This window comes from Perca fluviatilis, chromosome 1 (assembly GCF_010015445.1).
Source record: "Perca fluviatilis chromosome 1, GENO_Pfluv_1.0, whole genome shotgun sequence".
NCBI lineage: Eukaryota > Metazoa > Chordata > Actinopteri > Perciformes > Percidae > Perca > Perca fluviatilis.
The window spans coordinates 15,408,968-15,432,447 of record NC_053112.1 but is presented as its reverse complement, the minus strand read 5'-3'; the positions used below and the strand labels follow the sequence as shown (position 1 = coordinate 15,432,447).

The 23,480-nt window shown below is 40.7% G+C and overlaps 3 protein-coding genes across 5 annotated transcripts in view; all 3 read left to right on the top strand.

The window, feature by feature from the left end:
* sdk1a (sidekick cell adhesion molecule 1a) overlaps positions 1 to 4,092 on the top strand; it is a 257,284-nt gene extending 253,192 nt beyond the window's left edge. For both annotated transcript variants that reach the window (XM_039803969.1, XM_039803962.1), the window contains 4 exons: positions 366 to 503; positions 2,592 to 2,712; positions 2,893 to 3,021; positions 3,966 to 4,092. In XM_039803969.1, the coding sequence (XP_039659903.1) occupies positions 366 to 503; positions 2,592 to 2,712; positions 2,893 to 3,021; positions 3,966 to 3,969 (392 nt within the window). In that variant the 3' untranslated portion in view covers positions 3,970 to 4,092. The remainder of the gene's footprint in view (positions 1 to 365; positions 504 to 2,591; positions 2,713 to 2,892; positions 3,022 to 3,965) is intronic.
* A 3,969-nt stretch (positions 4,093 to 8,061) lies between these two features.
* LOC120564766 (zinc finger protein 420-like) lies at positions 8,062 to 13,196 on the top strand. 2 transcript variants are annotated; one of them, XM_039810016.1, is made up of 2 exons: positions 8,062 to 8,149; positions 9,742 to 13,196. In XM_039810016.1, the coding sequence occupies exon 2, from the start codon at positions 9,875 to 9,877 to the stop codon at positions 13,034 to 13,036; it is 3,162 nt and encodes a 1,053-aa protein (XP_039665950.1). In that variant the 5' UTR covers positions 8,062 to 8,149; positions 9,742 to 9,874; the 3' UTR covers positions 13,037 to 13,196. The 2 variants fall into 2 exon arrangements, with proteins under 2 accessions (XP_039665950.1, XP_039665942.1); XM_039810008.1 differs by having other exon boundaries at positions 8,098 to 8,376.
* A 4,288-nt stretch (positions 13,197 to 17,484) lies between these two features.
* gpank1 (G patch domain and ankyrin repeats 1) lies at positions 17,485 to 21,950 on the top strand. The gene is made up of 4 exons (XM_039811990.1): positions 17,485 to 18,616; positions 18,697 to 18,838; positions 18,928 to 19,003; positions 20,102 to 21,950. The coding sequence occupies exons 1-4, from the start codon at positions 18,155 to 18,157 to the stop codon at positions 20,541 to 20,543; spliced, it is 1,122 nt and encodes a 373-aa protein (XP_039667924.1). The 5' UTR covers positions 17,485 to 18,154; the 3' UTR covers positions 20,544 to 21,950.
* The last annotated feature ends 1,530 nt before the right edge of the window (positions 21,951 to 23,480 follow it).

Below are 23,480 nucleotides of genomic sequence, written 5' to 3'. Positions count from 1 at the left end.
CAACTGTGCTTGTTGTGCAAAGAGACGAGCCTGACGCACGATAATTCATGTGAAGTCTGCAATCCAGACAATTATACAGCTTCCTCTCTCTGATCTAATAAACTGATCTGAGGAAAGAGACACTTCCAATCCTCTTAAGTGTTTTTTTTAATCAAACTGTTTGAAATATCCGCAGGATGCGTTTTATGACAGTAGGAAGAGGAAGACATCTAAAAATATAATTGACAGACTTTGAAGATTGTTCTCTGGTCCTGCAGGACAAACTATAGTATCGATTTGAACTAAACCAAAAGAAAAGTTGCTTCCTCCCTCATACGTGTTCCTCCTTCTCTCCCCGTGCTGTCCGTCCCTCTCCCGGTCTGCAGCGCTGTCGGAGCGTCCGTTCTACGAGGAGTGGTGGTTCCTGCTGGTCATGGCTCTGGTGGGACTCATCCTCATTCTGGTCCTGGTCTTCACACTGCTGCTGCATGGGCACAGCAGCAAGTACAAGGCCTGTGGCACAGGTCTGTGGCTCCAATGGTCATGCTCTAATGTGATTGATGCATTTTTCTCTCCTCAGTCACACTCACATTGTTCCACTCAATGTCAACAGGCTCTCCATACACCACCACATACCCCTCCACTGATTTATTACAACGTACTCCACTTTTTGTGATTCTGAAAAGCTGAGACACTTCACTTGTTTTGTATTAAAGAGCAAACTTGCCTCTAGCAGTCTTGTTTCTACAGGACCAATGCCACCTGTAAGGGTCTTATGAAGGAGGACCGTCAGCCTTGTTCCTTCAGGGCACACAGCACACTGAAGCATCTCAGGAAATGTCTATCTTCCTGAAGCCTCGCTGTAATTTCTGTAGGCTTTAGATTCATGCTGAAAATGAGCTTTTTAATTCACACAGGTTTTTAGTAATAATTTAGATAATGCTAGCTAATTTAAACATTTACAACTATAATCCATATCAAACTAGACTGGGGAGATGTCACTTAACTGGAAAGAGACTGCTTAAAGGCTGAAACATGCTGTAAGAACAGACTAAGTTTGAGACATGCTTGAGTTACTGTGATAAATTGAGTTCCATTTCCAAGACTTATATTATCCATTTATCAACAATTTACTGTACGAGGTCTCATAAAATGCAAACTTTGCATGAAACGCTTCTCATTTCAGGTGTTTTTAACTAAAGCCCTGTTAAGATCAGATTCACTCCCACTGGTAGGGCTGTGCACTTACTCGAATTTGAACCGTGATTACGATTTCGGCTCCTAACGATCACAAAAACTGAGTGATCGAGAAAAACAATTATTTTGCAAGTAAACTCTTATTTTGTCTTGTGTTCTGAATGAAAAAAAAAAAGAATGTTCAAACGGGAAAAGTATTAAGGGAAACTTCACAGTTGAAGGTGTTAAGTTGTTGTTTTTTTAGTTTGTTTTGAACATGTTAAAAAAAAGAAAAGAAAGATAAATAAGAACATTACAGTACAGGCAAGAACACCAACAAAAACAAAATCCTCAGCAAAATCTTTCAAAATGATAGTAAATGATTCAAACAAGGAATTTCCATGTTCAAAACAATGTTATTACTGTTGATTTAACGTAATCGAGCAGCCCTACCCACAGGACAAAAAGCTAAGTTACCTCCCAGTAGATGATCCTCACATCGAGACTGCTCTGTTATATTTTGGCTCACACCACCTCCACAGGGTCAGTCAGGGAGCGCAGCAGCCTGGAGCTGGAAGAATCAAAGTCTTACTCAAGGATGCTTACTGACATGGATTGAAGGACAAACTCCCTCCTCATTATGACCAAACAAAAACGTTAGTTTGTCTGATGTGTGGCCCAGTTACTCCGCTAAAGCTTTGGTTCATCATGTTGAAGCTTTTCTTCCTGTTTTCATGTGAGTTTCTTCTCCTCTCGGGCTTCCCGGGGTGTTCTCAGTTGTGGGCACAGCAGTACTTACTTTTACAGTCACTTAGTGCGTGCGTGCGTGCGTGCGTGCGTGCGTGCGTGTTATTGGGTGCATGCCAACATCTGTAATAAAAAGTTAGCCCTGACAAGCACAGGTTACATCAGAACAGTTCTTAATCTGAGTTGCCACAGAAACCTTGGCACAACCTCTGGGTAGTGTCGCAATGAACAAGAGCGAGGGAGGATCGAGGAGAGAGAGTGCAGGCAGGACAACAAAAAAACAATGGGAGTCAGTGGGCGACAGGCAGTAAATGAAAGTTTGGGAAGATAAATCATCCAGAGCACCTTGGTGTGTTCCAAACATCATATATATTTCTCCCAATTTAAAACGTGACTAGTTTCCTTTATTGTTCTATTTGTTATGGTTATTGGTGGATAAATTACAAAGGTATTCTGTGTGGTTATTGCCTGAGTGACAAATTATGCATCCTAGTGTCATTTGCTTCTTATTCTGCGGCCTGAGAGGTAGCTGAATACACAACGAATAAAACAAGAGATTGCACATAAACTCAGAGGACAGAGGAACAATTTCGCAAAAACATTCTCAGCTGCTGCCCCATGTGAGCGACTGAACTGCTTTGAATATTTATCTGAACCTATTCCATCGGATTCCTTTCATTTCCCTCCAGGGAAGCACATGTCCACAGCAGAGGAGTCAGTAACGTTAGACAACGGAGGCTTCACTGCTCTGGAGCTCAACAGCAGAACGCTCAACACCAAGAACTCCTTCCTGAAAAAGAACGGGACTAGGTGGGCACTCACTCACTCTCACACACACACACACACACACACACACACACACACACACACACCTTCCTGGATTTGTTCAAATGTATATGTGATTTTTTTAGATATTACATGTACTTTATTGTTAATCTGCGTGTGTGTGTTGTGTGTAATGTAAGTATAAGGTGGTAATATTAGCCCAGGGTCTCCTCCGGGCCCAGTCCAGGTGGTCTTCACTACTCTGACGAGGACATATGTAACAACTATAACGGAGCGGTGCTCACTGAGAGCACCACACTCACGGAGAAACCCACCGAGGTCTCTGAGTCAGAGGTATCTCTCTCTAACCGTCTCTCTCTCAAATTCAAAGGTTTTGGCCTGATGGTTAAAGAATCCTGTGTTACCGGGCGTCCCCGGTAGTTATTACTAATAATGCCCATGCACATATACATCAATAGACACTGCAGCAGCATCAAAAGGTCTCCATTTTCTTCTACTGTGTTTTTTATCTTTTCCTTTCTACATCAATGGTGAAGTTAAGGCACATTCCATGTCATAAAGACGATAGAATGGCTACACTGTTGTGCTATTAGATAAAAGCAAAAATGCGGGCAATATGCAGCAGAGAATTTGAACCGAGGATGTTGCGGTCCTAACCCTTCAGGCAGCCCCTGGTTTGTTTGATTTTGAATAAAAAATGTATCTCAAAAGAGAGAGTCAAACCAGCCTACCATTTTCACACCACTGAAAGCTGATTAAACCATCTGGTCTGGGAATATGTTTGATAGAAGGTTCTTTGAAAGTAGAAATTGAGTTCTTTGTACTGTACACGTGTTGTCGGCCTGAGGTCTTGCTTGTGGTGGAAAGAAAGAAAAGGAAGAAGTGACAAATAAAGAGAAGCTACACTAATTGGCTAAAATCACTGAGCTGTCTCCAACCTTCTGCCTCCACCGATTCAACATGCTGAATTGGCCAAAGGGCCGCTGATGCTGGCTTAGAAGTGCCTTCGAAGAAGTATATACCATGTCATGTCAGTGTCTTTGGTTCACTTCCAACCTTTCCCTATTTTCCTGTCTGTCTCTACTGTCAAATAAATGCAAAAATGACAACAAATAATCTAAAAACTACAGGCAATGGTCAGCCACAGATGTGCAGATGCCTAAGACGTTCACGTCAACTCTAAAATTCCTTCCTCCTTTGAGCTTCTCTCTCTCTCTCTCTCTCTGATAAAGACCAAAATCAAACCCCTTGCTGTGTGTCTGTGTGTTTGTATGTAGTTAACAGACAGCGACTACGAGGACGAGCAGCCCAAGCACTCCTTCGTCAACCACTACATGAGCGACCCCACCTACTATAACTCCTGGAAGCGGCAGCCCAAAAGCCTTAAACCGATCAGCACTCCTTTTGGCTACGAAGAGTGTGCCACTGCAGAAACGGAGCCCTACTACCAGACCGTGGTAACCCAGCACAGCACGGGCGGCGCGTACACACCCACAGGGCAGCCTGCGCACACACACGTCAACCCCAACACCAACCCGCCTCCGGGGTCACGCACCCCTGTGACGGGATTCTCCTCATTCGTTTGACTCTAGAGACAAAATCTGCACAAAATGATACACACACACGTACACAAAATGAAGGAGGGGGCCCGGTATGTGTTTGGACTAAAGGAGACCGAGCCGGCGGCTTCAGAGGAGAGGGAAGGGTGAGATGGGGAGACGTGGGACGGACTGGTGACCAAACAGCCCTTCATGCCCCAAAGAACTAAACTACACACTTCTCTCTCTCGCAAAACTACTCCCAGTGTTCACAAATATGTTTGTGTGTTTGTCTATTTTTTTTTTTTTTTTTTTTTTTTTTTTTTTTTTTTTTTTTTTTTTTTTGTGTGTGTGTGTGTGTGTGTGTGTGTGTGTTGCCCTCCTACTCTATTGCGCCCCTTTGTCACTGTGCTTACACACACAGTTACTGTCCTCGTTTCCACACACACACATTTACACCGGCATACACCACCAGATATTCACGCCTATTCCAGAGACTCTCCCGACGAGAGCTAAGAGCGATTCCTACATGAGTTTGTTTGTGTAAATGTCGAGGAGAGGAGTCGACTTCAAACTGATGGAACGTGGAGTTTCTGCACAACGCTTCTTCTCCGTTTTCTGTATTTACACGTGCACAAATACACACGCATGCACTCCCTGATGAGCCATTTCAGTATCTCCCACTGGGAGAGAGGAACTTCAAGGTTGAGGAGAATCATTAAAAGACGGCACAGAAGGGAGCAGCTCTTGTTGACAGACTGGTTCATGTACACTAACACGAAGCTGTCAGCTTTAAAATACCACCACACAGAGGAAAAGAAAAAAAGAATAACAATCAATGATCACAGTTTTTGAACTTGATAATGGACGGAGAGCGGGCGTGGGGCGGGGGAGGTTCTTCAGAAGTTAAGTTAAGGCATTCTCAGTGAGAGTGTTGTGTGGTTTCTGCGAGCGATATGTGATGTTTGGGGTTTGGGTCGGAATATATGAAAACCATGTTTTTTACCGTCTACTGCCTGTTGTCAGCGCTCCTTATACCACAGCCTCGCAAGCCATAATGCTTGCACTGAGCCCACCCCCACACATTTCATCTCTCTTCTGTTGGAAGTTTAATTTTTTACAAGTTTGAATGCGTGTTTGAGTGGGACACGTGTGCGTACAAGCATGCGTGTTTAAATGGCTCTATGCACAGCTTAGAAGCCTGTTCATCCGTCTGTTGTTCACTGCTAAGCAAAGCGTGCCATTGTATGTATGTTTGTGTTTTTAAGATGGATTTTGTACAGGGAAACCCTTTTTACGTGTGTGCTGTTGTATGTAGTTCGACCATGTTTGTGTAATTCAGAGCAGATAGTGAAACGGCGATGCAGCGGGTCCTCGGCCACACTGACCGATGAGAGGAAACAGAAGGGAGCTCGTTTAACAAGAATCATGAAAAAATAAGCTGCCGTGAATGAGCGTGGAACAAGATTACAGGATATTTTAGGAAATCATTGTTGTTCAAACTGAGTGTGATTGAACTTTGAATCCTAAGGCCCCACTATCTGTACCCTGACCTCAACTCCAGCAGCCAAGCTGACACACATGTACTTTACAGTGCAACAAAAAAATCATCTGTAAGTTTTTGTTCATGAATAATTTTAAGATTTCTCCTCCTTCCCAGTCAGCCAGCAGCCTCCCTCACTCTGTCATGCTTGTTTTGAGTCCCATTACAGTGTGTGAATAAATGGTCATTGTTTAACAGTGTGTCTTTGTGGTCTGTTTTAGTACTGAGACAGTGAACATTTCTCTTTGGATCATCGTCTACATTACACCAACTGAATAAAAGATATACATATTGATATACATTTTGTAACTGCCTCAGTGACCCTGAACTGAACTTCCTCACTGAACTCCCTTAACCAGGATTGTTTGTCTTTTAATAAAGTAGTAAAGGGAGAAAAACACCAGAGCTTTATCAGTTGTTGTCTATTAATTATTATCTATCAGTGTTTTGATGTTCTGTTCAGTATGTAATACCTTTCCCTGAATAAAGTTGTGTTGAATTATTAAACATTTATGTAAGAGGGCATTCAGCAGAGGCAAAGTGCATTCACTGCAATTGTGGTGTAACTAAAACTACACCAAGCAAACTGCCATATGTTATCAAGTAAAGGGTTGGTTCACCCAAATTTTATTTGTCCACGTTTTGAGCTATTTGTCTCTTAGATTTCTGCCTCCACTCCAATACAAGGGAGGTCAACAGAATTTCATTTTTGGTGTTCAAAGTTTTTAACAATTATGCTTAAAAATTCATAAGTATATGCGTGTCTTCACAGAATCAATCAATCATTCACTTTAGTTGTCTCCAAAGGTGGTTGGTTCTGCAGCAGTGAGACAGAAAGACAAAAAAAAAAAACACAAAGCCCATAAATACAAAAGAGAAATGGCAAAAAAGTACTCAACTTAAAACATGCATAAAATTATGAAAGAAGGCAAGCCAGGTTTATTTATATAGCACATTTCAGCAACAATGACATTCAAAGTGCTTTACATAAAACATTAAAAAGCAGTTAAAAACAATTAAAAACATTTGTTAAGAAGTAAACATGTAAAATATTTAGAATTTAGGTTATTTTGTTATGAACAAGATAATAATCTCATCAAAAACAGTTATCACTGCTGAAGACTGTAATAGTGCTTTAAGCAGTTCACAATCATGTAGCTCAGATGCTGAATATTAACTGATTTAAAACAGATTTCACTTTGTTGTTGTTTTTCTTATAATTTCAGATTCAGACCTTTTCTCTTTCACCACCAAATCCAGGTAAATACTTTATATGTGGCTTAGGCTTGGTTCTCTAATTACTGACACGCTTATCAGCCGAGCAGTTATTGCCGGTAATGGAATTTACCCATGCAGTTGTAATCAAAGGGAATGTAATGTGATTATATTAATCATATCTCATAATTTTCATTCTACCTATTTAAACCTTGTGATACCACCAGTACATGCAGACAATGAGATTTACCCTCCTAAAAGCTTGATGTGAAATCTATTGTGTCAGAAAGGTAATGATTTATATTAGTGCCAAAATTAATCCATAATTAATCAATGAGAATATAGAAAATCAATTAATATCTTAGGCTATTTATTCAGTAAAAATAGCAAATGTTTGCTGGTTTCAGCTTCTCAAACTGTGAGACTTTGCTGCTTTTCTTGTACTTTGAGACTATAAAACTGTTACTTACATTTTACATGTTACAAACATTGACTGCAAATATTAATATTAACAGTCTATGGTTACAAAGTACTTTAACATTGTATTATTGCTTTAACTTAAGGAAAGGTTCTGAATACTTGTCCCATCACTGTTAGTAATAGTTAATAACCAGTGGTGGAATGTCACTAAGTACATTTACTCAAGTACTGTACTTACAATGCTGAGGTGCTTGTACTTTACTTGAGTATTTCAGTTACTTTTACTCTGCTACCAAGAGGCACATTTGGAACTTATTACTTCATTATTTTGGAGTAATGACAGCTGCTTCTTTGTTGTACTTTGTAGATTAACATGTTTGTTTTAAAAACCAAGAGCCTTTAAAACATGACACATGTTTATACAGTAAAATAGCCTAAACTACCCAACAGTGTTTAAAGTAGTTAGAATTAGTCGACCATGGCTCATATGTTAATGCTTCAGTAATAATACTAACAGACTTAAGTATGCCTGGCTGTATAACGGTACATTTTGCTGTTAATACTTCTGTCATTGTACTTGAGTACAATTTGGACTTTGACTTGTACTGGACTATATTGATATATTGTGGTATTGCCGCTGATGTCATGGTGGCCGTGTGTCTCCCGGCCACCATGGGCCGCTGTGGGATGCTGCTGAAACAGACCCCGGGAAACGGTTGTGGTGTCCGGAAGAAGGACTAGCATGGTGGACGTATTTTTCACTTTATGCTTTGCTTTTATTAATGATTTGGTATAATATCCTAATATTAATAATCACCGATTAAAACCTTAGCGCCGCGTTGAGCTGCATCTTCAGATAATAGCGGCTGTTTTCACACTACGTAGCTAGCTCTGAGCTGGAGTAGCCGTTACACCGCTGTCTGTCTGTCTGTCTGTCTGCACACGTCGTGACTTGTGACCTAGTTTGGTTTGGTGAGTTTTCGTCTCCTCCTACTCCATTATTGCTTAATGCTCATCTCAATACTCCTTCTGTCTTCGGTAGCTGTGTGCTGTATCGGTACATGTCCAGCCACTGTCCCCGTGACGTTGTAGAAGACGGGACGGCTGCGTCGTTTATGTAGCAAAATACGACGGTTGACACATTAATGCATGACTGTGTGTAGTAGCTGGTAGCCACATCGGGAGTTAACACTGATATTGTTGCAGTTTATGGTCGTTTTATTTTAGTTGGCAGGGACGGGCCCAGAAAAAAAGGCACCCACTGTGATACAAACATAGCTCATGGGCCCCCAGTGGGGCCCAGCCACTAACGTCATGCTAAACCAGTAATCTCTTAAAAATGAGTGTTACTATTTGTGAAGTTTTTTTTGTTATTAAATTGTTTACTCTTTGGGTTAACGTAATCTACATAAAAAAAAAAACATAACGACAAATAAGCATTGGTGTATTTAAATTTTCAGCTAATACTCAAGTAAAGTACAAGTAACGTTACCTTGAAATTGTACATTTGTACTTAGTTACTTTACACCACTGAAAGTTGAAATTCAAAATGTCAAAGGCAAATTTGAACATGGTTTTGATTCTGTAATCAAATATTTCACACTCATTTGAGATGTGGGAGCTTTGTTTATTGATAATGGAATCATAATGTTATTAATGGTGTCGGTTTATGGAGTTTAAGTGCAGTTCATAAACTTTTGCCCACTTAGAAAGCAGTAACAAAAGCAAACAAAAGATTTTTTCAAAATGTTCTTCACACAAAAGAGATTCAAAGCACTTCTGCTATGTAAACTCAAGCGTAAGATAGGTTTCTTAATATTGTGGATTTGAAAGGCATCTTTGCATGTAATAAAACAGCCGTTAGTGATTAGTTGTATGACGTATGTTTAACATACAGTAACCTAATTGGGGGAAACTATGGTAGAAGGGGAATTCCTACATTTTTCTGTATACCGAATTAAGTGGAGCTGGGAAAAAGTAATAGAAACCGTTTTAACATAAACTGAAATTTGTAACCTTCATGAAGGCAGAATTTCTTGCAGAAATGTTGCATCAGACTGCATTTTATTTAGTCTATTTCTTATAATACTTTTTGTATCATTTTCCTATGTCTATTTAATGTGTATTTGTCTTATTCTGATGTGTGTGCTTTTTCTTTTGTTGAGCTGCTGTAACAAGGACATTTTCCCAGTGTGGGATTAATAAATTCTCTCTTATCTTATCTTATTAGTTTTAGCTAGATGGACCTAATAAACTGGGAACTGACTGTATATTTCAGTGCACATACAAAGGAACTGAACCTGAAACTTACTTGCGTTTTTTTTTTGCTTTTTACAGTTTTCGTAGACTGACCTGAGTGGGATGAAACGTCAGGAGCCTGAACACAGACCAAAGAGGGTGACATCTTAATTCACCGACTCTGAAGAAGAAGAAAAACGCCGTGAAAAAAACTGCACGCTGAACATTAACCATGGCTGAAGTAACTGTAGAAGTAGATGAGGAGATGGCGAAACAGGACTTGGAACCACTCCCAGAGCCACTACTGATAATCATGTCCCCACCTCCACCGTTCTTACCTGTCCCTGGTGAACCCACCATGTTTTGGCACAAGTGGCTAAAAGCTTTTGAACACTACGTTGAAGCGCTCGGTGAAAACGAGCTCGTCGACTCCACTAAGTGTATGCTCCTACAGAACTGCCTTGGTCTAGAGGGCCAGCGTATCTTCACAACGCTGATCCAGAGTGAAACCACTTACGCAGCGGCCATCCCAGTTCTGACGGCCTACTTCAACTCTGATCCCACCTCTCAGATGTACCGCCTTAAATTTCATCAGAGGGCCCAGATGCCCGGAGAGACTCTAGATCTGTTCGTGTCTGCGTTAGAGGAACTGCTGGAGCCTTGCCGCTATGGAAACCTACAAGACAAACTTCTCCTGGATCAGCTGATTGAGAACACCAGCTACCCACAACTCCGAGAGAGGCTGCTGTTGGAGAGGGAAACTCTGACCTTGGACAAGGCATTGGCTATCGGTAAAGAGCTTGAATCTGCTTTAGACGAATCTGAACTGTTTGGCTTTCATGAGGTCAGTGTGGACATCGGAGACGATCTAGACCCTCCTGTTCAAACAAAGCGCAAAAGAGGGCGACCTCGGCGTGGGGAGGTAAGGCCGAAAATGAAAGCAAAACCACGTTCGACTAAAATCCAAACAAGATCATCTAGATGCAAAGACAACTACTATTACAGCAACGACAAGCTATATTACAGTGGAAATGAAGAAGAGGAGTATAAGAGTGCTGATAAGACCGATCGGGCTTGGGATGAAGGCAGCGATAAAGCAGGTAATGATGATAACGGAACCGAGTCATCATCGTCGCAGAGGATGAAAGAGGAAGACTGCGACAAAGCTAGCGATGGTGTCGATGATGATGATGATGACGGTGATGATGAAGACTTTGTCCTTCCACCGTCTAAAATAAGAGGCCCCTACTGTCCCATCTGTACGGACAGGCGCTTCAGAGACGCAAACAAGCTCGCCAGACACATGAGGACGCACACAAAGGAGAAACCGTTCAGCTGCCCGGTCTGCGCGTTTACCTTCAGCCAGTCCTACCACATGACCCGACACATGAGGAACCAGCACGGTGCCGGCCAACACATCTGCTCCACATGTGGGATCAGTTTGGGGAGCTATGCCGAGTTGCAACGTCACAAGAGGACACACGCGCCAAAGGTTCTGTCGTGTCCCAAATGTCATGAGGAATTCACTAACAATGATGCATTTTGTAGTCATGTCATGTCCCACAGAAAAGACCAGTCCACCCAGATAGAGGGACAGAGTTCTCAGCAGAGTGATAGAGTGACAAACCAAGAAATAGTCGAATCGTGTAACCAGGATAATCACGAGAGTGACTATAGCAATGATAATGTTTCGGAGAATTGTGCAGAGTCTGATGGTGATTCTCAGGATAAAGAATCTGAAGTTAACGTTAAGGTTGAGGATAAGGACACTGATGAAGGTAAATCTCAAGATGGAGGCAGTCGGGGGAAAAAAGTTGCCTCCAAGACCAAAAAAAGAGGCCACTTCTGTCCTATCTGTATTGACAGGCGCTTCAGAGGGTCAAACAAACTCGCCAGGCACATGAGGACGCACACGAAGGAGAAGCCGTTCAGCTGCCCGGTCTGCGCTAAGACCTTCAGCCAGTCCTACCACATGACCCGACACGTGAGGAAGCAGCACGACTTGGGCAAGTACATCTGCTCCACATGTGGGAAAAGTTTAGGGAGCTGGCTGGAACTGAAAGCACACAAGAAGACTCATGCGGTTGAAGGCCTGACATGTCTTGCCTGTGATAAACAGTTCAAGGAGAAGGCTGCACTTGTGAGTCACCTGAAATTACACAAGAAGGTCCAGTCCAGCCCTCGGAGCCTCGCCTGCGGCGATTGCGGCAAAGTATTCGGCCGGTTGTATCATTTGAAAAGGCACATAGTGACCCATCGCAAAGCAACAAACGGAGAGTGTTACACGTGCCCTGATTGTCAGAAGGATTTTGCCTTCCCAGAAGACCTCAACAAACACCTGGAGATTCACGCGAAAGAAAACAGCGGGACTTGTCCGAAATGTGACGAAACCTTCAGTAGTCCAGAAGAACTGGAGACGCACATGGGAGTTCATGAGAAGTCGTATGCCTGCAGCATCTGTGAGAAGAAGTTTAAGGTTGAGTACGCGCTGAAGAAGCACGAACAAGGCCACCAAGACGAACAGTATTATTGTTCTCTGTGCCGCAAGCGCTTCATTAAGCTGTCTCACTACAAGAGGCACATAATGGTCCACGAAAGACGGGAATCCAGATGTCCACACTGTGACAGCGTCTTTCTACAGTTAACGGCTTTGAAGTATCACCTGCGGACTCATACAGAAGAACGGCCGTACCAGTGCACCTGTTGTATCGAGACCTTCGAGGAGAAGGAGGAGCTGGAGCAGCACTGCCTCAAACACCGGAAATTCAAGAGGGAGAGGCCGTACTCGTGCACTCGGTGTGATTCTGCTTTCTCTAGACTAATTGAGCTGACCGACCACATGAGCGTGCACGATGGGGAGCAGCCGATGAACTGCCCCATCTGCGGCAGGACCTTCCTGAACAAGAACAAGATGGAGAAGCACCTGAGCATCCACACGGGGGAGAGACCTCACCTCTGCTCCATCTGCGGCAACGGCTTCCCCTCGGCCGCCAGCCTCAAGTTACACATCCACATCCACACCGGAGAAAAACCGTTCCAGTGTTCGCAGTGCAGCAAGAGCTTCAGGTCGTCCAGCGGGCTGCGGCTGCACAGCAGGCAGCACATGGAGGTGAGGCCCAGCTACGAGTGTCCCGAGTGTGGCAGGACGTACGGCCGCATGACGGAGCTGAAGATGCACCAGCGCTATCACACGGGGGATAAACCGTACGCATGCACCTGCTGCAACAAACGCTTTATTAGCAAAGACAAACTGAACGTCCACATGAGGATACACACGGGGGAGAGGCCGTACTCCTGCCCCCACTGTGGACAGACATTCACGCAGACCGGGGACAGAAACAGACACATCAGTAAATACCACTCGTTAGATAGCGTGGGAACAGAGCTCCAGTGAAGCTTCGGCTGTGTTGCTTTTGATGTGATTGTGCCAGTGGTTTTGCATGTTTGCAGGGGTTGGTAGTAGAGGTGTGAATCTTCACCGATCTCCCGATTTGATTCGATTACGATTATCACGTCAGCAATTTGATTTCGATATCTCGATGCATCACGATGCGTCAAATACATTTTTCTATTAAAGCCATGCAGGATATTTAATTCGTAGCTTTTCAAGCTTCAAAAACAAAACATTCTGCAGTGCTCCAATACTAAATAAATTGGATACATAAAACTACAGCACTGAGCACATGGCACTTCCTGAATGTGCAAAACATAACAGAATATGTAAACAGAAAGGTTGTTAGGCCTACATTAAATTGTAAACAGAAATAATCGATTATGAGCCTGCCGATTATCGATGCAGCATCGTCCATGTCCACGATTCGATGCATCGATTATTTGATTAAATTCAACACCTCTAGTTGGTAGCCGTAAGAACCGTTTAACCCTTGTGTTGTCTTCCGGTCAAATTTGACCCGCTTTCAAAATGTCTATATCCGAAATATGGGTTTCTTTTAACTACCTAATTGTAATTACCCAAAAATAACATGGATTGATGATTCCATACTGCTTTTTTTAACTCAATGACTGATTCAATGATTTCCTATAAATTAGGTTTATTGACCATGAATTTCAAAAATAAGTGTAAAACTAGTAGTAAGTTGGTGTTAGTGGTGGATATACATGGTAGTAAAAAGAAGCGCTAAACGTTGAAAAAAGCACCAAAAACATTGTCAAAAAAGAGACAAAAAAACGTCAAAGTGTTGTTTTTCATAAATTTTTGGACACGGGGGGACGATAAGTGCATGGTCAAATGGAAGACAACACAAGGGTTAACAACGATCCACATTATTTGTTCAAGAATAAGAAACCAAAATATGTTGAAAGCTAACTTTCAACATATACATAGGCAGATTTAGGTTGCCAAGAACATTAAATTGTCAAATCATCAGGTTATGTGATTGTTTTTTGGTAAAATAAAGAAGACTATAGATATTCACTGTACACCTTTCTAGTTTCATGGACTATGTATTGCTATGGCTGGGAATCATGTAGTAACCAGTACAAAAATGATACTTCAGTACATTACTTTAAAGGATATTAACATGTATTCCTATATGAGCCTTTGTTTAACAAGCCACACTAAAGTTAAATGTCTTAAATTGACAAACTGTCAAAAACTAAGTAAAGTTAAGTAAAGTTTTCAATACTTGGTGCTACGAACACATTTAGGCTGGTACCAAAAAAGTATTGGGGGGGCTGTGTTATTGGATTGTACAGTACTTGTCTTTCTATTTTACTTGTCATTGTGTAAATTATGTAAGTGATATTTAGATTGGAGATTATCATTTTGTGTTTCTGAAGCAACTTTTACTCAACAACTTGTTTTACTGCTTTTTGCAAAAAATGACAGAAAAACATCAGCATCGTAACATTTACATTCGGACAGTCTGATATCTAAGACTCCACACTCTGCTGTCTAACAGCAACCTTCTCTTTAGGATTAGGATTTTCATTACTTCATGTTTGCTGGGTTTGATTTTCTGGAAACATGGCTCGGGAATGCAGTGCTTTTTGTTGGCAAACTTTTACTTAATGGATAGTGGGCTAAAACATGCAAAGCCACTGATTTCTCTGTGCAGTACAAGTCTTCACTGTTGCCATCTAAACAGTTTGTAGCTGCTGTGCTGTTTTCTGTAAGTTTCATACCTGGACTTTCTTCTATATCACTACATACACACTTAATACAAAAGCTCTGCATGAGGGTATATTCCTTGTAGCTCATCCCTCTCACCCCTGTGCCTGATGTACCCTCTCCATACACCACTTTCTCATTCAAGCACGCTGTCTTACCAACACTAGTGACCGGCATGCAAATAGTTCTTTGCCAGAGCTTTTATGTTCCACATTTTGCTTTGCCCAAATCTGTGGCTACAAACTGAATATAGTCATGGTCCCTGAAATGACACTAAAACAAATTTCAGAGATCATGTTTCAATACTTTAATTGTCCTCTCTACCACATTATGTGTTTTGATGATATTATGTTTGATCATTTCACCTTTTTTTTAATATATATTTTTGTTTAGACTTCTCTGTAAACAAGCAGTGTAGCTGTGTTTTAAAAAAAGTGACAAAAATAAAACTATTATTCACTCTGCTAGCACACACATGGAGATTTATGAACAATATCTGTAAAAGGCAAACTTGTTGAATGCTTTATTCACCTTTGGTCAGTGAGTAAGTCAAGCGAGAATCAATCAGGTGTAGATGGAATAGGATAAATGAATCTGTCAACATTTAAACCCCCAAATTATATATATTAAGTGTTTTATTGCTGTTAGTTACTCAAAGCTATGTCTGTGTTGAGAGTATTGACACTAAAGTGTCTTTTATCGATGGATGTCACTCAGGGGGCTGTTTTATGATGATGCAGGACTAAATCCAATAAGTTTTATTAGTTTCAGCCTTAAGGTTGCATTGTTGCCCAAGCTAATTTACATGCTATTGAATACAGCAAACATTTTCATTAGGAGATCAATATTGTTGATGTAAGCCTTGTAGACATAAGTACACAGTGAAAACAATAGAACAAAGGAGCGGTCTCACAGCTTTTCCCTTCGGTTTTGGCATGCAGATAAATATGTTGCAATCATGAGAGCTTTTTAAATGATCTCTCCCAAAGTGTAAGAACATTTTACACTCATTGAAGAATTAGTAGGCATATCATTCATCTAAAACTAGATACAGGAAAATAATTCAAAAAATAATACTCTTAAAAAGCAAACCAAAAATGTAGATTATTATAAGATATTTTTTTTTTGTCTCTGAACATGAACAGAACCAGATTAGAGCCGCAAAGATTAATCAATTAGTTGTCAACTTTCAAATTAATCGCCGATTTGATTTGATTTAGTGATTTTTTTTTTTAAGAAAGAAGTCAAAATTCTCTGATTCCAGCTTTTTAAATGTTAATATTTTTTTGTTTCTGTTCTTCACTGTGACAGTAAACTGAATATCTTTGAGTTATGCACAAAAGAAGATATTTGAGGATGTCATTTTGGGCTTAATCGACAGATTAATCTACAATGAAAATGATCCTTAGTTGCAGCCCTAAACCAGATGATAGATAATCTGATCATGAATCAATAAAGGAGCAGAAACACAGGCAGTAAAAGTCATGTAAAACAGGCCGTCCACATGAGGGTGCTGTCGGGACATACAGCTTTCACACACTTCTGCTGTTGAACAATACTAATAGTTCATAAAGTATTTGATACCAATATTATTTTCTTACTATATCTATGCAAAACAAAAAACAGTGCAAAATATACAAAATGTGTAAACTTAAACACATACAAAACTTTTCTGACGTATCAGTGAAATATCTGTATTATATAATAACATTGCGTTGGACAGATTTGATACAGGTCTGTGTAACAGGCTACATATCTGACTACGTGGAGGAGAAAACCTCAAGTGTAAAATAATAAAAAATAATGATGGCTGAATTCCATTTAGCTGCTTCAGTTTCAGGGTCCTGTTATTGTCCAAGCTGGCGTGTTGTCATGGCTTACTGGCACACTTGAATAGAACATTGTTAATGTTATTAGTAACGTGTGCTTTCCCTACTATGACAAGTCTGCTTTTAATGCTGCTGTCTTAGCCTGGTCACCCTTGTAAAAGAGATAATTGATCTCAACTGGTACAGGTAAAGTAAATGTCTTCTACTTCACTACATTTTAGAGGGAAATATTGTACTCCATTATAGTTATTTGACAGCTACTAGAGATTGAGATTTTACATACAAAACATATGATAATCGTTGAAATAATAATAATAATAAACTTTATTGCAGACACAGGTCCATCATATATGCATTGTTAGAGCTTAAACTATGCAACAGTTTATAAAGAAGTTAAAATTAGTTCCACCATGACCAGATGGAACATTAAAATGCAGTGTTCATGTTTATGCATTAGTAATAATAACCCATTAAATATATAATAATTTAACACTAGCAGGTGCTGTTCTGTAGTTTAACTTTTCATACTTAAAGAACATTTAGCAGATACTACTTACTGTCTTTTACTTAAGTAGGACTTTGAATGCAGAACTTTTTCTTTGTCTAATGTAGTAGCTATTATACACTGTCATCGCTATAAGTGAAGATTTGCAATACTTCCACCACTGCCTATAATATATGCATAAAGCTTTGATAGTAAGATATGGGTATTCTGTTTGTTTTTTTTGCTATTTATGCATATTTAGCATGGATGTATTAAAAGAACTTTAGCTGCACTTATGCATATTTAGCTGATACAGTATGTAGGCTACTTTAACTTTTACTCAAATAAAAATTCGTCCATCCAGTCCGATAGGTGGCAGTACTCATGTAGCTAACGACGTTACGTTCGATGCTCGGTTTACAAACAGAGAAAGAAGAGAGGGTAACGTTAGCTTGAAGTAGCATCGTATTATTAGCTAACTCAGTTAGTAAATTCTGTTCCTAGTTAACGTCGTCATCTGGATGGGTGTCTTAAAGCGACGTAATGTTACCGAATTTAGTGCCTTAGCTAGCTAGGTCATTTGAAATTAACAAGCGTTCATGGGTATAAAAGCTAACGTTAATGCTGATGCTAATCTAAGCTAAAGCATAATAGCTCTGTTAGCTCACAATTAGCTAGCTAGGTTAACTAAAGTTAACTTCTTTGCTAAGGCTACAAACGCTGGTTTTCAATCGTTGTATTATTCAGAGATAAAGTGACGCACTATAAATTGTGTTTTGTTAAATGTGTGAAATTATGTTTCAGAATTAACCAGACAGATAACCAGTCGCCCACCTAGCTATAGCTATATCAAAATAAGCAACTTAGCTACGCTAGCTTGAATGCTACGACATAGTACTATGTGAAACAAATAGTAAAAGAGAAGCAGCATTGAACTTTAGCTTAACCGTATGCTGTCATATCTAGAGCATTGTAGCTTTTCTTTAAAAAAAAAAAAAGGAGTCTTTCATTCAGACCAATTTGTATTGAAAAATAGTTTAACCTGCCACACCTGAAGTGTCACTCATTATGGCTGCACTAGGCTTTACTCCTGCCAGCGGGCAAGATCTTTTCAGCATTGAAACAACCGAAAAATCCAGCTGTGAAACAAGCAACGTACTTAATGGGAATGAGGTCAGGCAGTTTTACGAACATTTAATAAGAGATGGCGAAGGGCAAGATGTATCCAGGAGGAGTGCAATTAGCCAGAAAGATAATGGCAGAGAGCATCAGAATAAACAGAGGAACAGAGAGTCCAGTAGAAGAGCGAGGAGGAGAGCCAGGGCTGCAGAGATGCAGCAGGGTCAAACAGATTCTGTGGTGCAAAGAGTGATGAGTGGTGAAAGTGAAGCCAACCCAAGAAGACCGACAAGCAGTTCTTCAGAAAGAACCATGGAGCTCCTGGGGCTCAGGTTGCTGCGTTGTGCCCATGATGGGGACATCTCTGGCGTTAAAGACCTGCTCTCAAAGGGGGTCGACATCAACTTCCAGGTACAATACTTACTTCTTTGTGTGTTTTCATTTTTGGAAATATTTGTATTTGTTTTAAGTCCTGATAATTTCCCCTCCAGGATACTTACTTCTGGACTGCGATGATGTGTGCAAGCTGGTCGGGACAAAGAGCTGTGGTGAGGCTGCTGCTGCAACACGGAGCAGCCTGGGTCGGAGTGGTTGATACACAGGGCAGGGATGCCAAAGACCTGGCGCTGGAAGGTATAACTACGCCTTTCTTATCAGAAACTCAAAATTTCTGTTTGTGTGAACAGTAAGGTTGAACTCATCCGTATCTGTCTTTCCCCCAGCGGGCCACAATGAGGTATTGGAGGAGTTGGAGAGCTATGGGAGAAGTACACACAGAGACACACAATCTGATAGCAGGTTTGAACACTCTGTTGTACACAGTTTAAACTGAATCAGAATCAGATTTATTATTAGTGTAAGTTTTCACTGGTAAGGAATTCCAGTGAAAACTGGAATTCATGTTCATCACAGCCCCAACCGGCACCGTCAGACACCGCCTACCAAGAGCCTGGGTCTGTCCGAGGTTTCTTCCCAAGAGGGAGTTTTTCCTCGCCACTGTCGCACTGCTTGCTCTTGGGGGAATTACTGTAATTGTTGGGGCTTTGTAAATTATAGAGTGTGGTCTAGACCTACTCTATCTTTAAAGTGTCTCGAGATAACTCGTGTTATGATTTGATACTATAAATAAAATTGAATTGAAATTGAATTAGCCTTGGTGCATGAAGTGCATACATTAAATAATAAGCGTTATTAAAAAAGCGAATAAACAATAAAGCAAAGTACTGCTACAGTCAAGAACGTACATACAAGAGAGAGACAGTGACAGTGGTAAGAGAGTGAATGAAGAGAGGGGGGTGCCAAACAAAGCAGTAATCGGTGCAATAAAAGGCTCTTTTTGCATTTTCTTACAGCGGTTATGTTTTTAGGCACAAATCAACACGTCCACAAGAAGGTGCCACATTGTCGGATAAAGAGTAAATGCAGTGCTTCACCCTGTCTCTGCAGTTGGTAATGAGCACAATGTTACTGGCTGGAGGGTTACACACCCACGTGGGGCCCAGATGTTCTTTGTAGACACCCAGAAGTGTCCTGACCTAGTCCCGACTCTCCAAAATAAAAGAGAAAATGCAGGCAGAGGGCAGGGTCTCTGCAGACATAGACAGCACGACACTAGTGGGTCATAAGTGATGATTGAGAGGGATTACTTTTGTATTAGTCTTTACATTGTATTTTGAGGAAAGCATTACATTTGAGGGCTGTGGATTTTGTTTGCACTAAGAAGGGATCTTTCGTTGGCCTGTATGAACAGGATGAATTATTACAGCAAGCAAAAACTGTGTTAATGCACATATGGGCACCTGACTATTGTTTTTTACGACGGACTTAAAAACTGAATCTGTTCCTTTTTATATTTCTCCTCTCACTAATGTTGTCTCTTCTTGTGTTTGTCCCCAGTGCCCTCCAGCCTCAGTGGTGCGGTGTGTGTTGTAGCGAGTACAGCAGTAGCCTGTCATCACATCTCTCCTCCACTCTACATCTGTTCAGTCTGCGGCGTGCTCCACCCACCCCTTACTACTGCCTCCCCCCCTCCAGCAACAGCTACAAGATGATGGTTCGTTGCGGCTGGAAACCAGGGACAGGACTAGGGCCAGAGGGAGAGGGGCCTCAACAGCCAGTGCCAACTGTGCTGAAGAGAGACCAGAAAGGCCTTGGGTATGGACAGATGAAAAGAGCCAAAGTTACTCACTTCCAACCCAGGGATCGTGACGCAGTAAAACCACCATCCAAGAAGAAAGAGGAGAGAGGAGGAAAAGGACAGAGAAAGGAAGAAAGTAAGAGAAAGGAGCTAAAAGATAAGAACTGGGAAAGAGATTTCCGTGCCTCTTTCTATCTTTGACTCCTGCTTACTGTAACTTTTCTACAAGCCCTTTCTCTCAAACACATCTCAAAGTATCTCTAAAACAAACAATCTATTACAAAGTCAAGTTGGACCTGTTGTAAAGCTCCTGGAAGGTGTTTTCTCACCAATTAATATGAATATCTTGACTCTACCTCAAAGCTGAAACACCGTATATGGAATTAGTTGTGCCGCTGCCCACAGATGTGCAATGACCAAATGTATTTAATCTTTATCATGGTTGTGTTTTAAACTGTGTCACTAAATATGGCATATTTACTATTGATCCACTAAGACTTGGATTTTTTTTTTACATTAAAAAATACACTTGTTGAGGTTCATGATCTAGGAAAATGTTTTAAATGTCAAACTGCTATTTTGATATGTTTAATATAATAATACAATATAAAGCATAAGAGGAAAATAGTTTAGATATTGAAAGTTGTATCAGTAATTTATCATGAGTGACTGCAGTAATGCTGTTCCTAATACGGTCCATGGTTCTTTAACATAGAATGTTGCAACAGTGAACTCTTCCTCTGGAATAGCTCCAGGTACCTTCTTACCTACTTTGACCCACCTGCACCCATGTGATGGGTGAGTCACGTCATATGCATGTGCATATCTGCCTTATCGTCACATTTGGCCAAGTAATCTAGATTGTTACATCTCATATAGCCTTATATCTCAGAAGCCTTTTATTCTTTTATTTGTTAGGGTTGGACATGTTTCAGGATTGTATTTAAATAAGCACAGCTCTAGCCACTTCAAAGCCCTGTAACCCATAAGCTCCAAGACTGCTAAACCCCGAAGTCCGTATCATTTTCTAAGTCACAACTTCAAGTTTTGTACACTGATTGACCAGGAAAACAAAACAACCTGTACACTGTACAGTCTGTATTAAACAATATTTTGTTACATAGAGATGTTGATTTGCTGCTACACAGATTAGATGGACAATGCAATATTAGAAAAAACATGCAATGCAGTGCAATACAACACAAGTTATTTTATTTATAGAGACCAATATCACAATTTGCCTTAAGGGGCTTAACAATCTGTACAGCATACAGCACTCTCCTCAAATAAACCCTTTAAGTATAGCCTCATGAAACTGAGTCATCACCTAGATGACTTAGTAGGAGGGCATTGCATTGCATCAGACAGGTGTTTTTGATTTTTCTGGTCATTGAGCACATAGGCGTGTTTTGTAAAGGAATCTGTTGTCCTGTTACTTTTTAACATGTTTTTACCCTCTCTATTCCTCATTACATATTCACGCCATCCCTTCACAGCTTAAATAATTGCTGGGTTGTTTACTGGTCATTTCTATGCTCTACATGTTTTGTATGGTAGTCCTACAAGTGCACAGTTTTCTCATAAATTTCATAGACACGCACTTTAAAATTGTATGTGTGAAAGAGTTTTTGTTAGACTCGTGACGGACAATATATAAAACAACAGGCTTAACATATTTTACACGATGCACCATAACTTTAGAGATCTGACTAAAAACATGAGTAGATATTTATCATTAGCTTGAAAAGTACCACCAGTTTACAGTATTTTGTAATCACAGGTAATTGATAATGCTACATGTAACTACGATACAAGCATTGCAACAATTAAATATAACGGGGCGACCTCTAGCTCACCCAATAAGAGCGTGCGCCCTATGTAGGCTGAGTCCTTCGCAGCGGCCCGGATTGGAATCCGACCTGCGGCCCTTTGCTGCGTGTCATCCCCCATCTCTCACCCACCTTTCCTGTCTATCCACTGACACCACAAATAAAGGGAAAAGCCCCAAAAAAAGAATCTTAAAAAAAAAATTAAATATAACAGAAAAAAATAGGAATTTTCCACCATTTGACTGTTTTGTAAAACTATTTTTATTTAGTTTATCTTATTGTAACCACATTTGGTAGATAAACTATTTGTTTCATTACCCAAAAGGTTATTAATTAGTATTTTCAGTTCAGTTCAGTTCAAATTGATTGTAAGAGGGAAATATTAGTACAGAGTACCACAGCAATGAAATACAATGTGCCTTGGCACTCTCTCAGCACCAGTCAATAAGTAACAATTATAAATAACATTTAAAAACATCCAAGCACAGTAAACATAGTAACTAAGCTCAGACCTCAGCCCTCCTTCATGTTGTACTATCATTCAGTAGCCTAATTACCTGGGGGTCAAAACTATCCCTGAAACGTGATGTGCGCATTGGGATGCTCTGCAAACGTCTCCCTGATGGAAGGTGAGGGTGTGCAGGATGACTAGAATCCTGCATGATGCCTAGTGCCTTCTCAGTGCTGCGTTTCCAGTAAATGTTTGGGAGCGGTTCGAGTGGAACAGCAATGATTTTAGATGCAGTTTTGACCACCTTTGTCAGAAGATTAAGGTCATGTGAAGTGGCCTTGCCAAACCACACTACAATGTTGCCTGTCAGTATACTCTCAATTGTACAGCGGTAAAAGTTCTGTACAATGTTAAGGGACATACCATATTTCTTGAGACACCTCAGGAAATAAAGCATCTGATGTGCCTTCTTAATGGCAGAGCTGATATGGAAGGACCATGAGAGGGAGGCTGAAATGTGGATCCTTAAGAACTTAAAGCTGTTGACAATTTCAACTGGAGAGTTGTTAATATAGACAGGTGTATGTGTGGGTTTGTTCCTTCTGAAATCTATGATGACCTCCTTAGTTTTCCCCACATTGAGGAACAGATTATTTCTGCGGTACCACATGATCAAGTTACTCACCTCATCCCTGTAGGCAGTTTAGTTATTATTGTCAATGAGTCCTATGACAATAGTATCGTCTGCAAATTTCACAATACTGTTAGTGGGATGTTTTCCAATACAGTCATAAGTATACAGACTACAGTATATAATAGAGGACTGAGACAGCAGCCTTGAGGTGCTCCGGTGTTTAA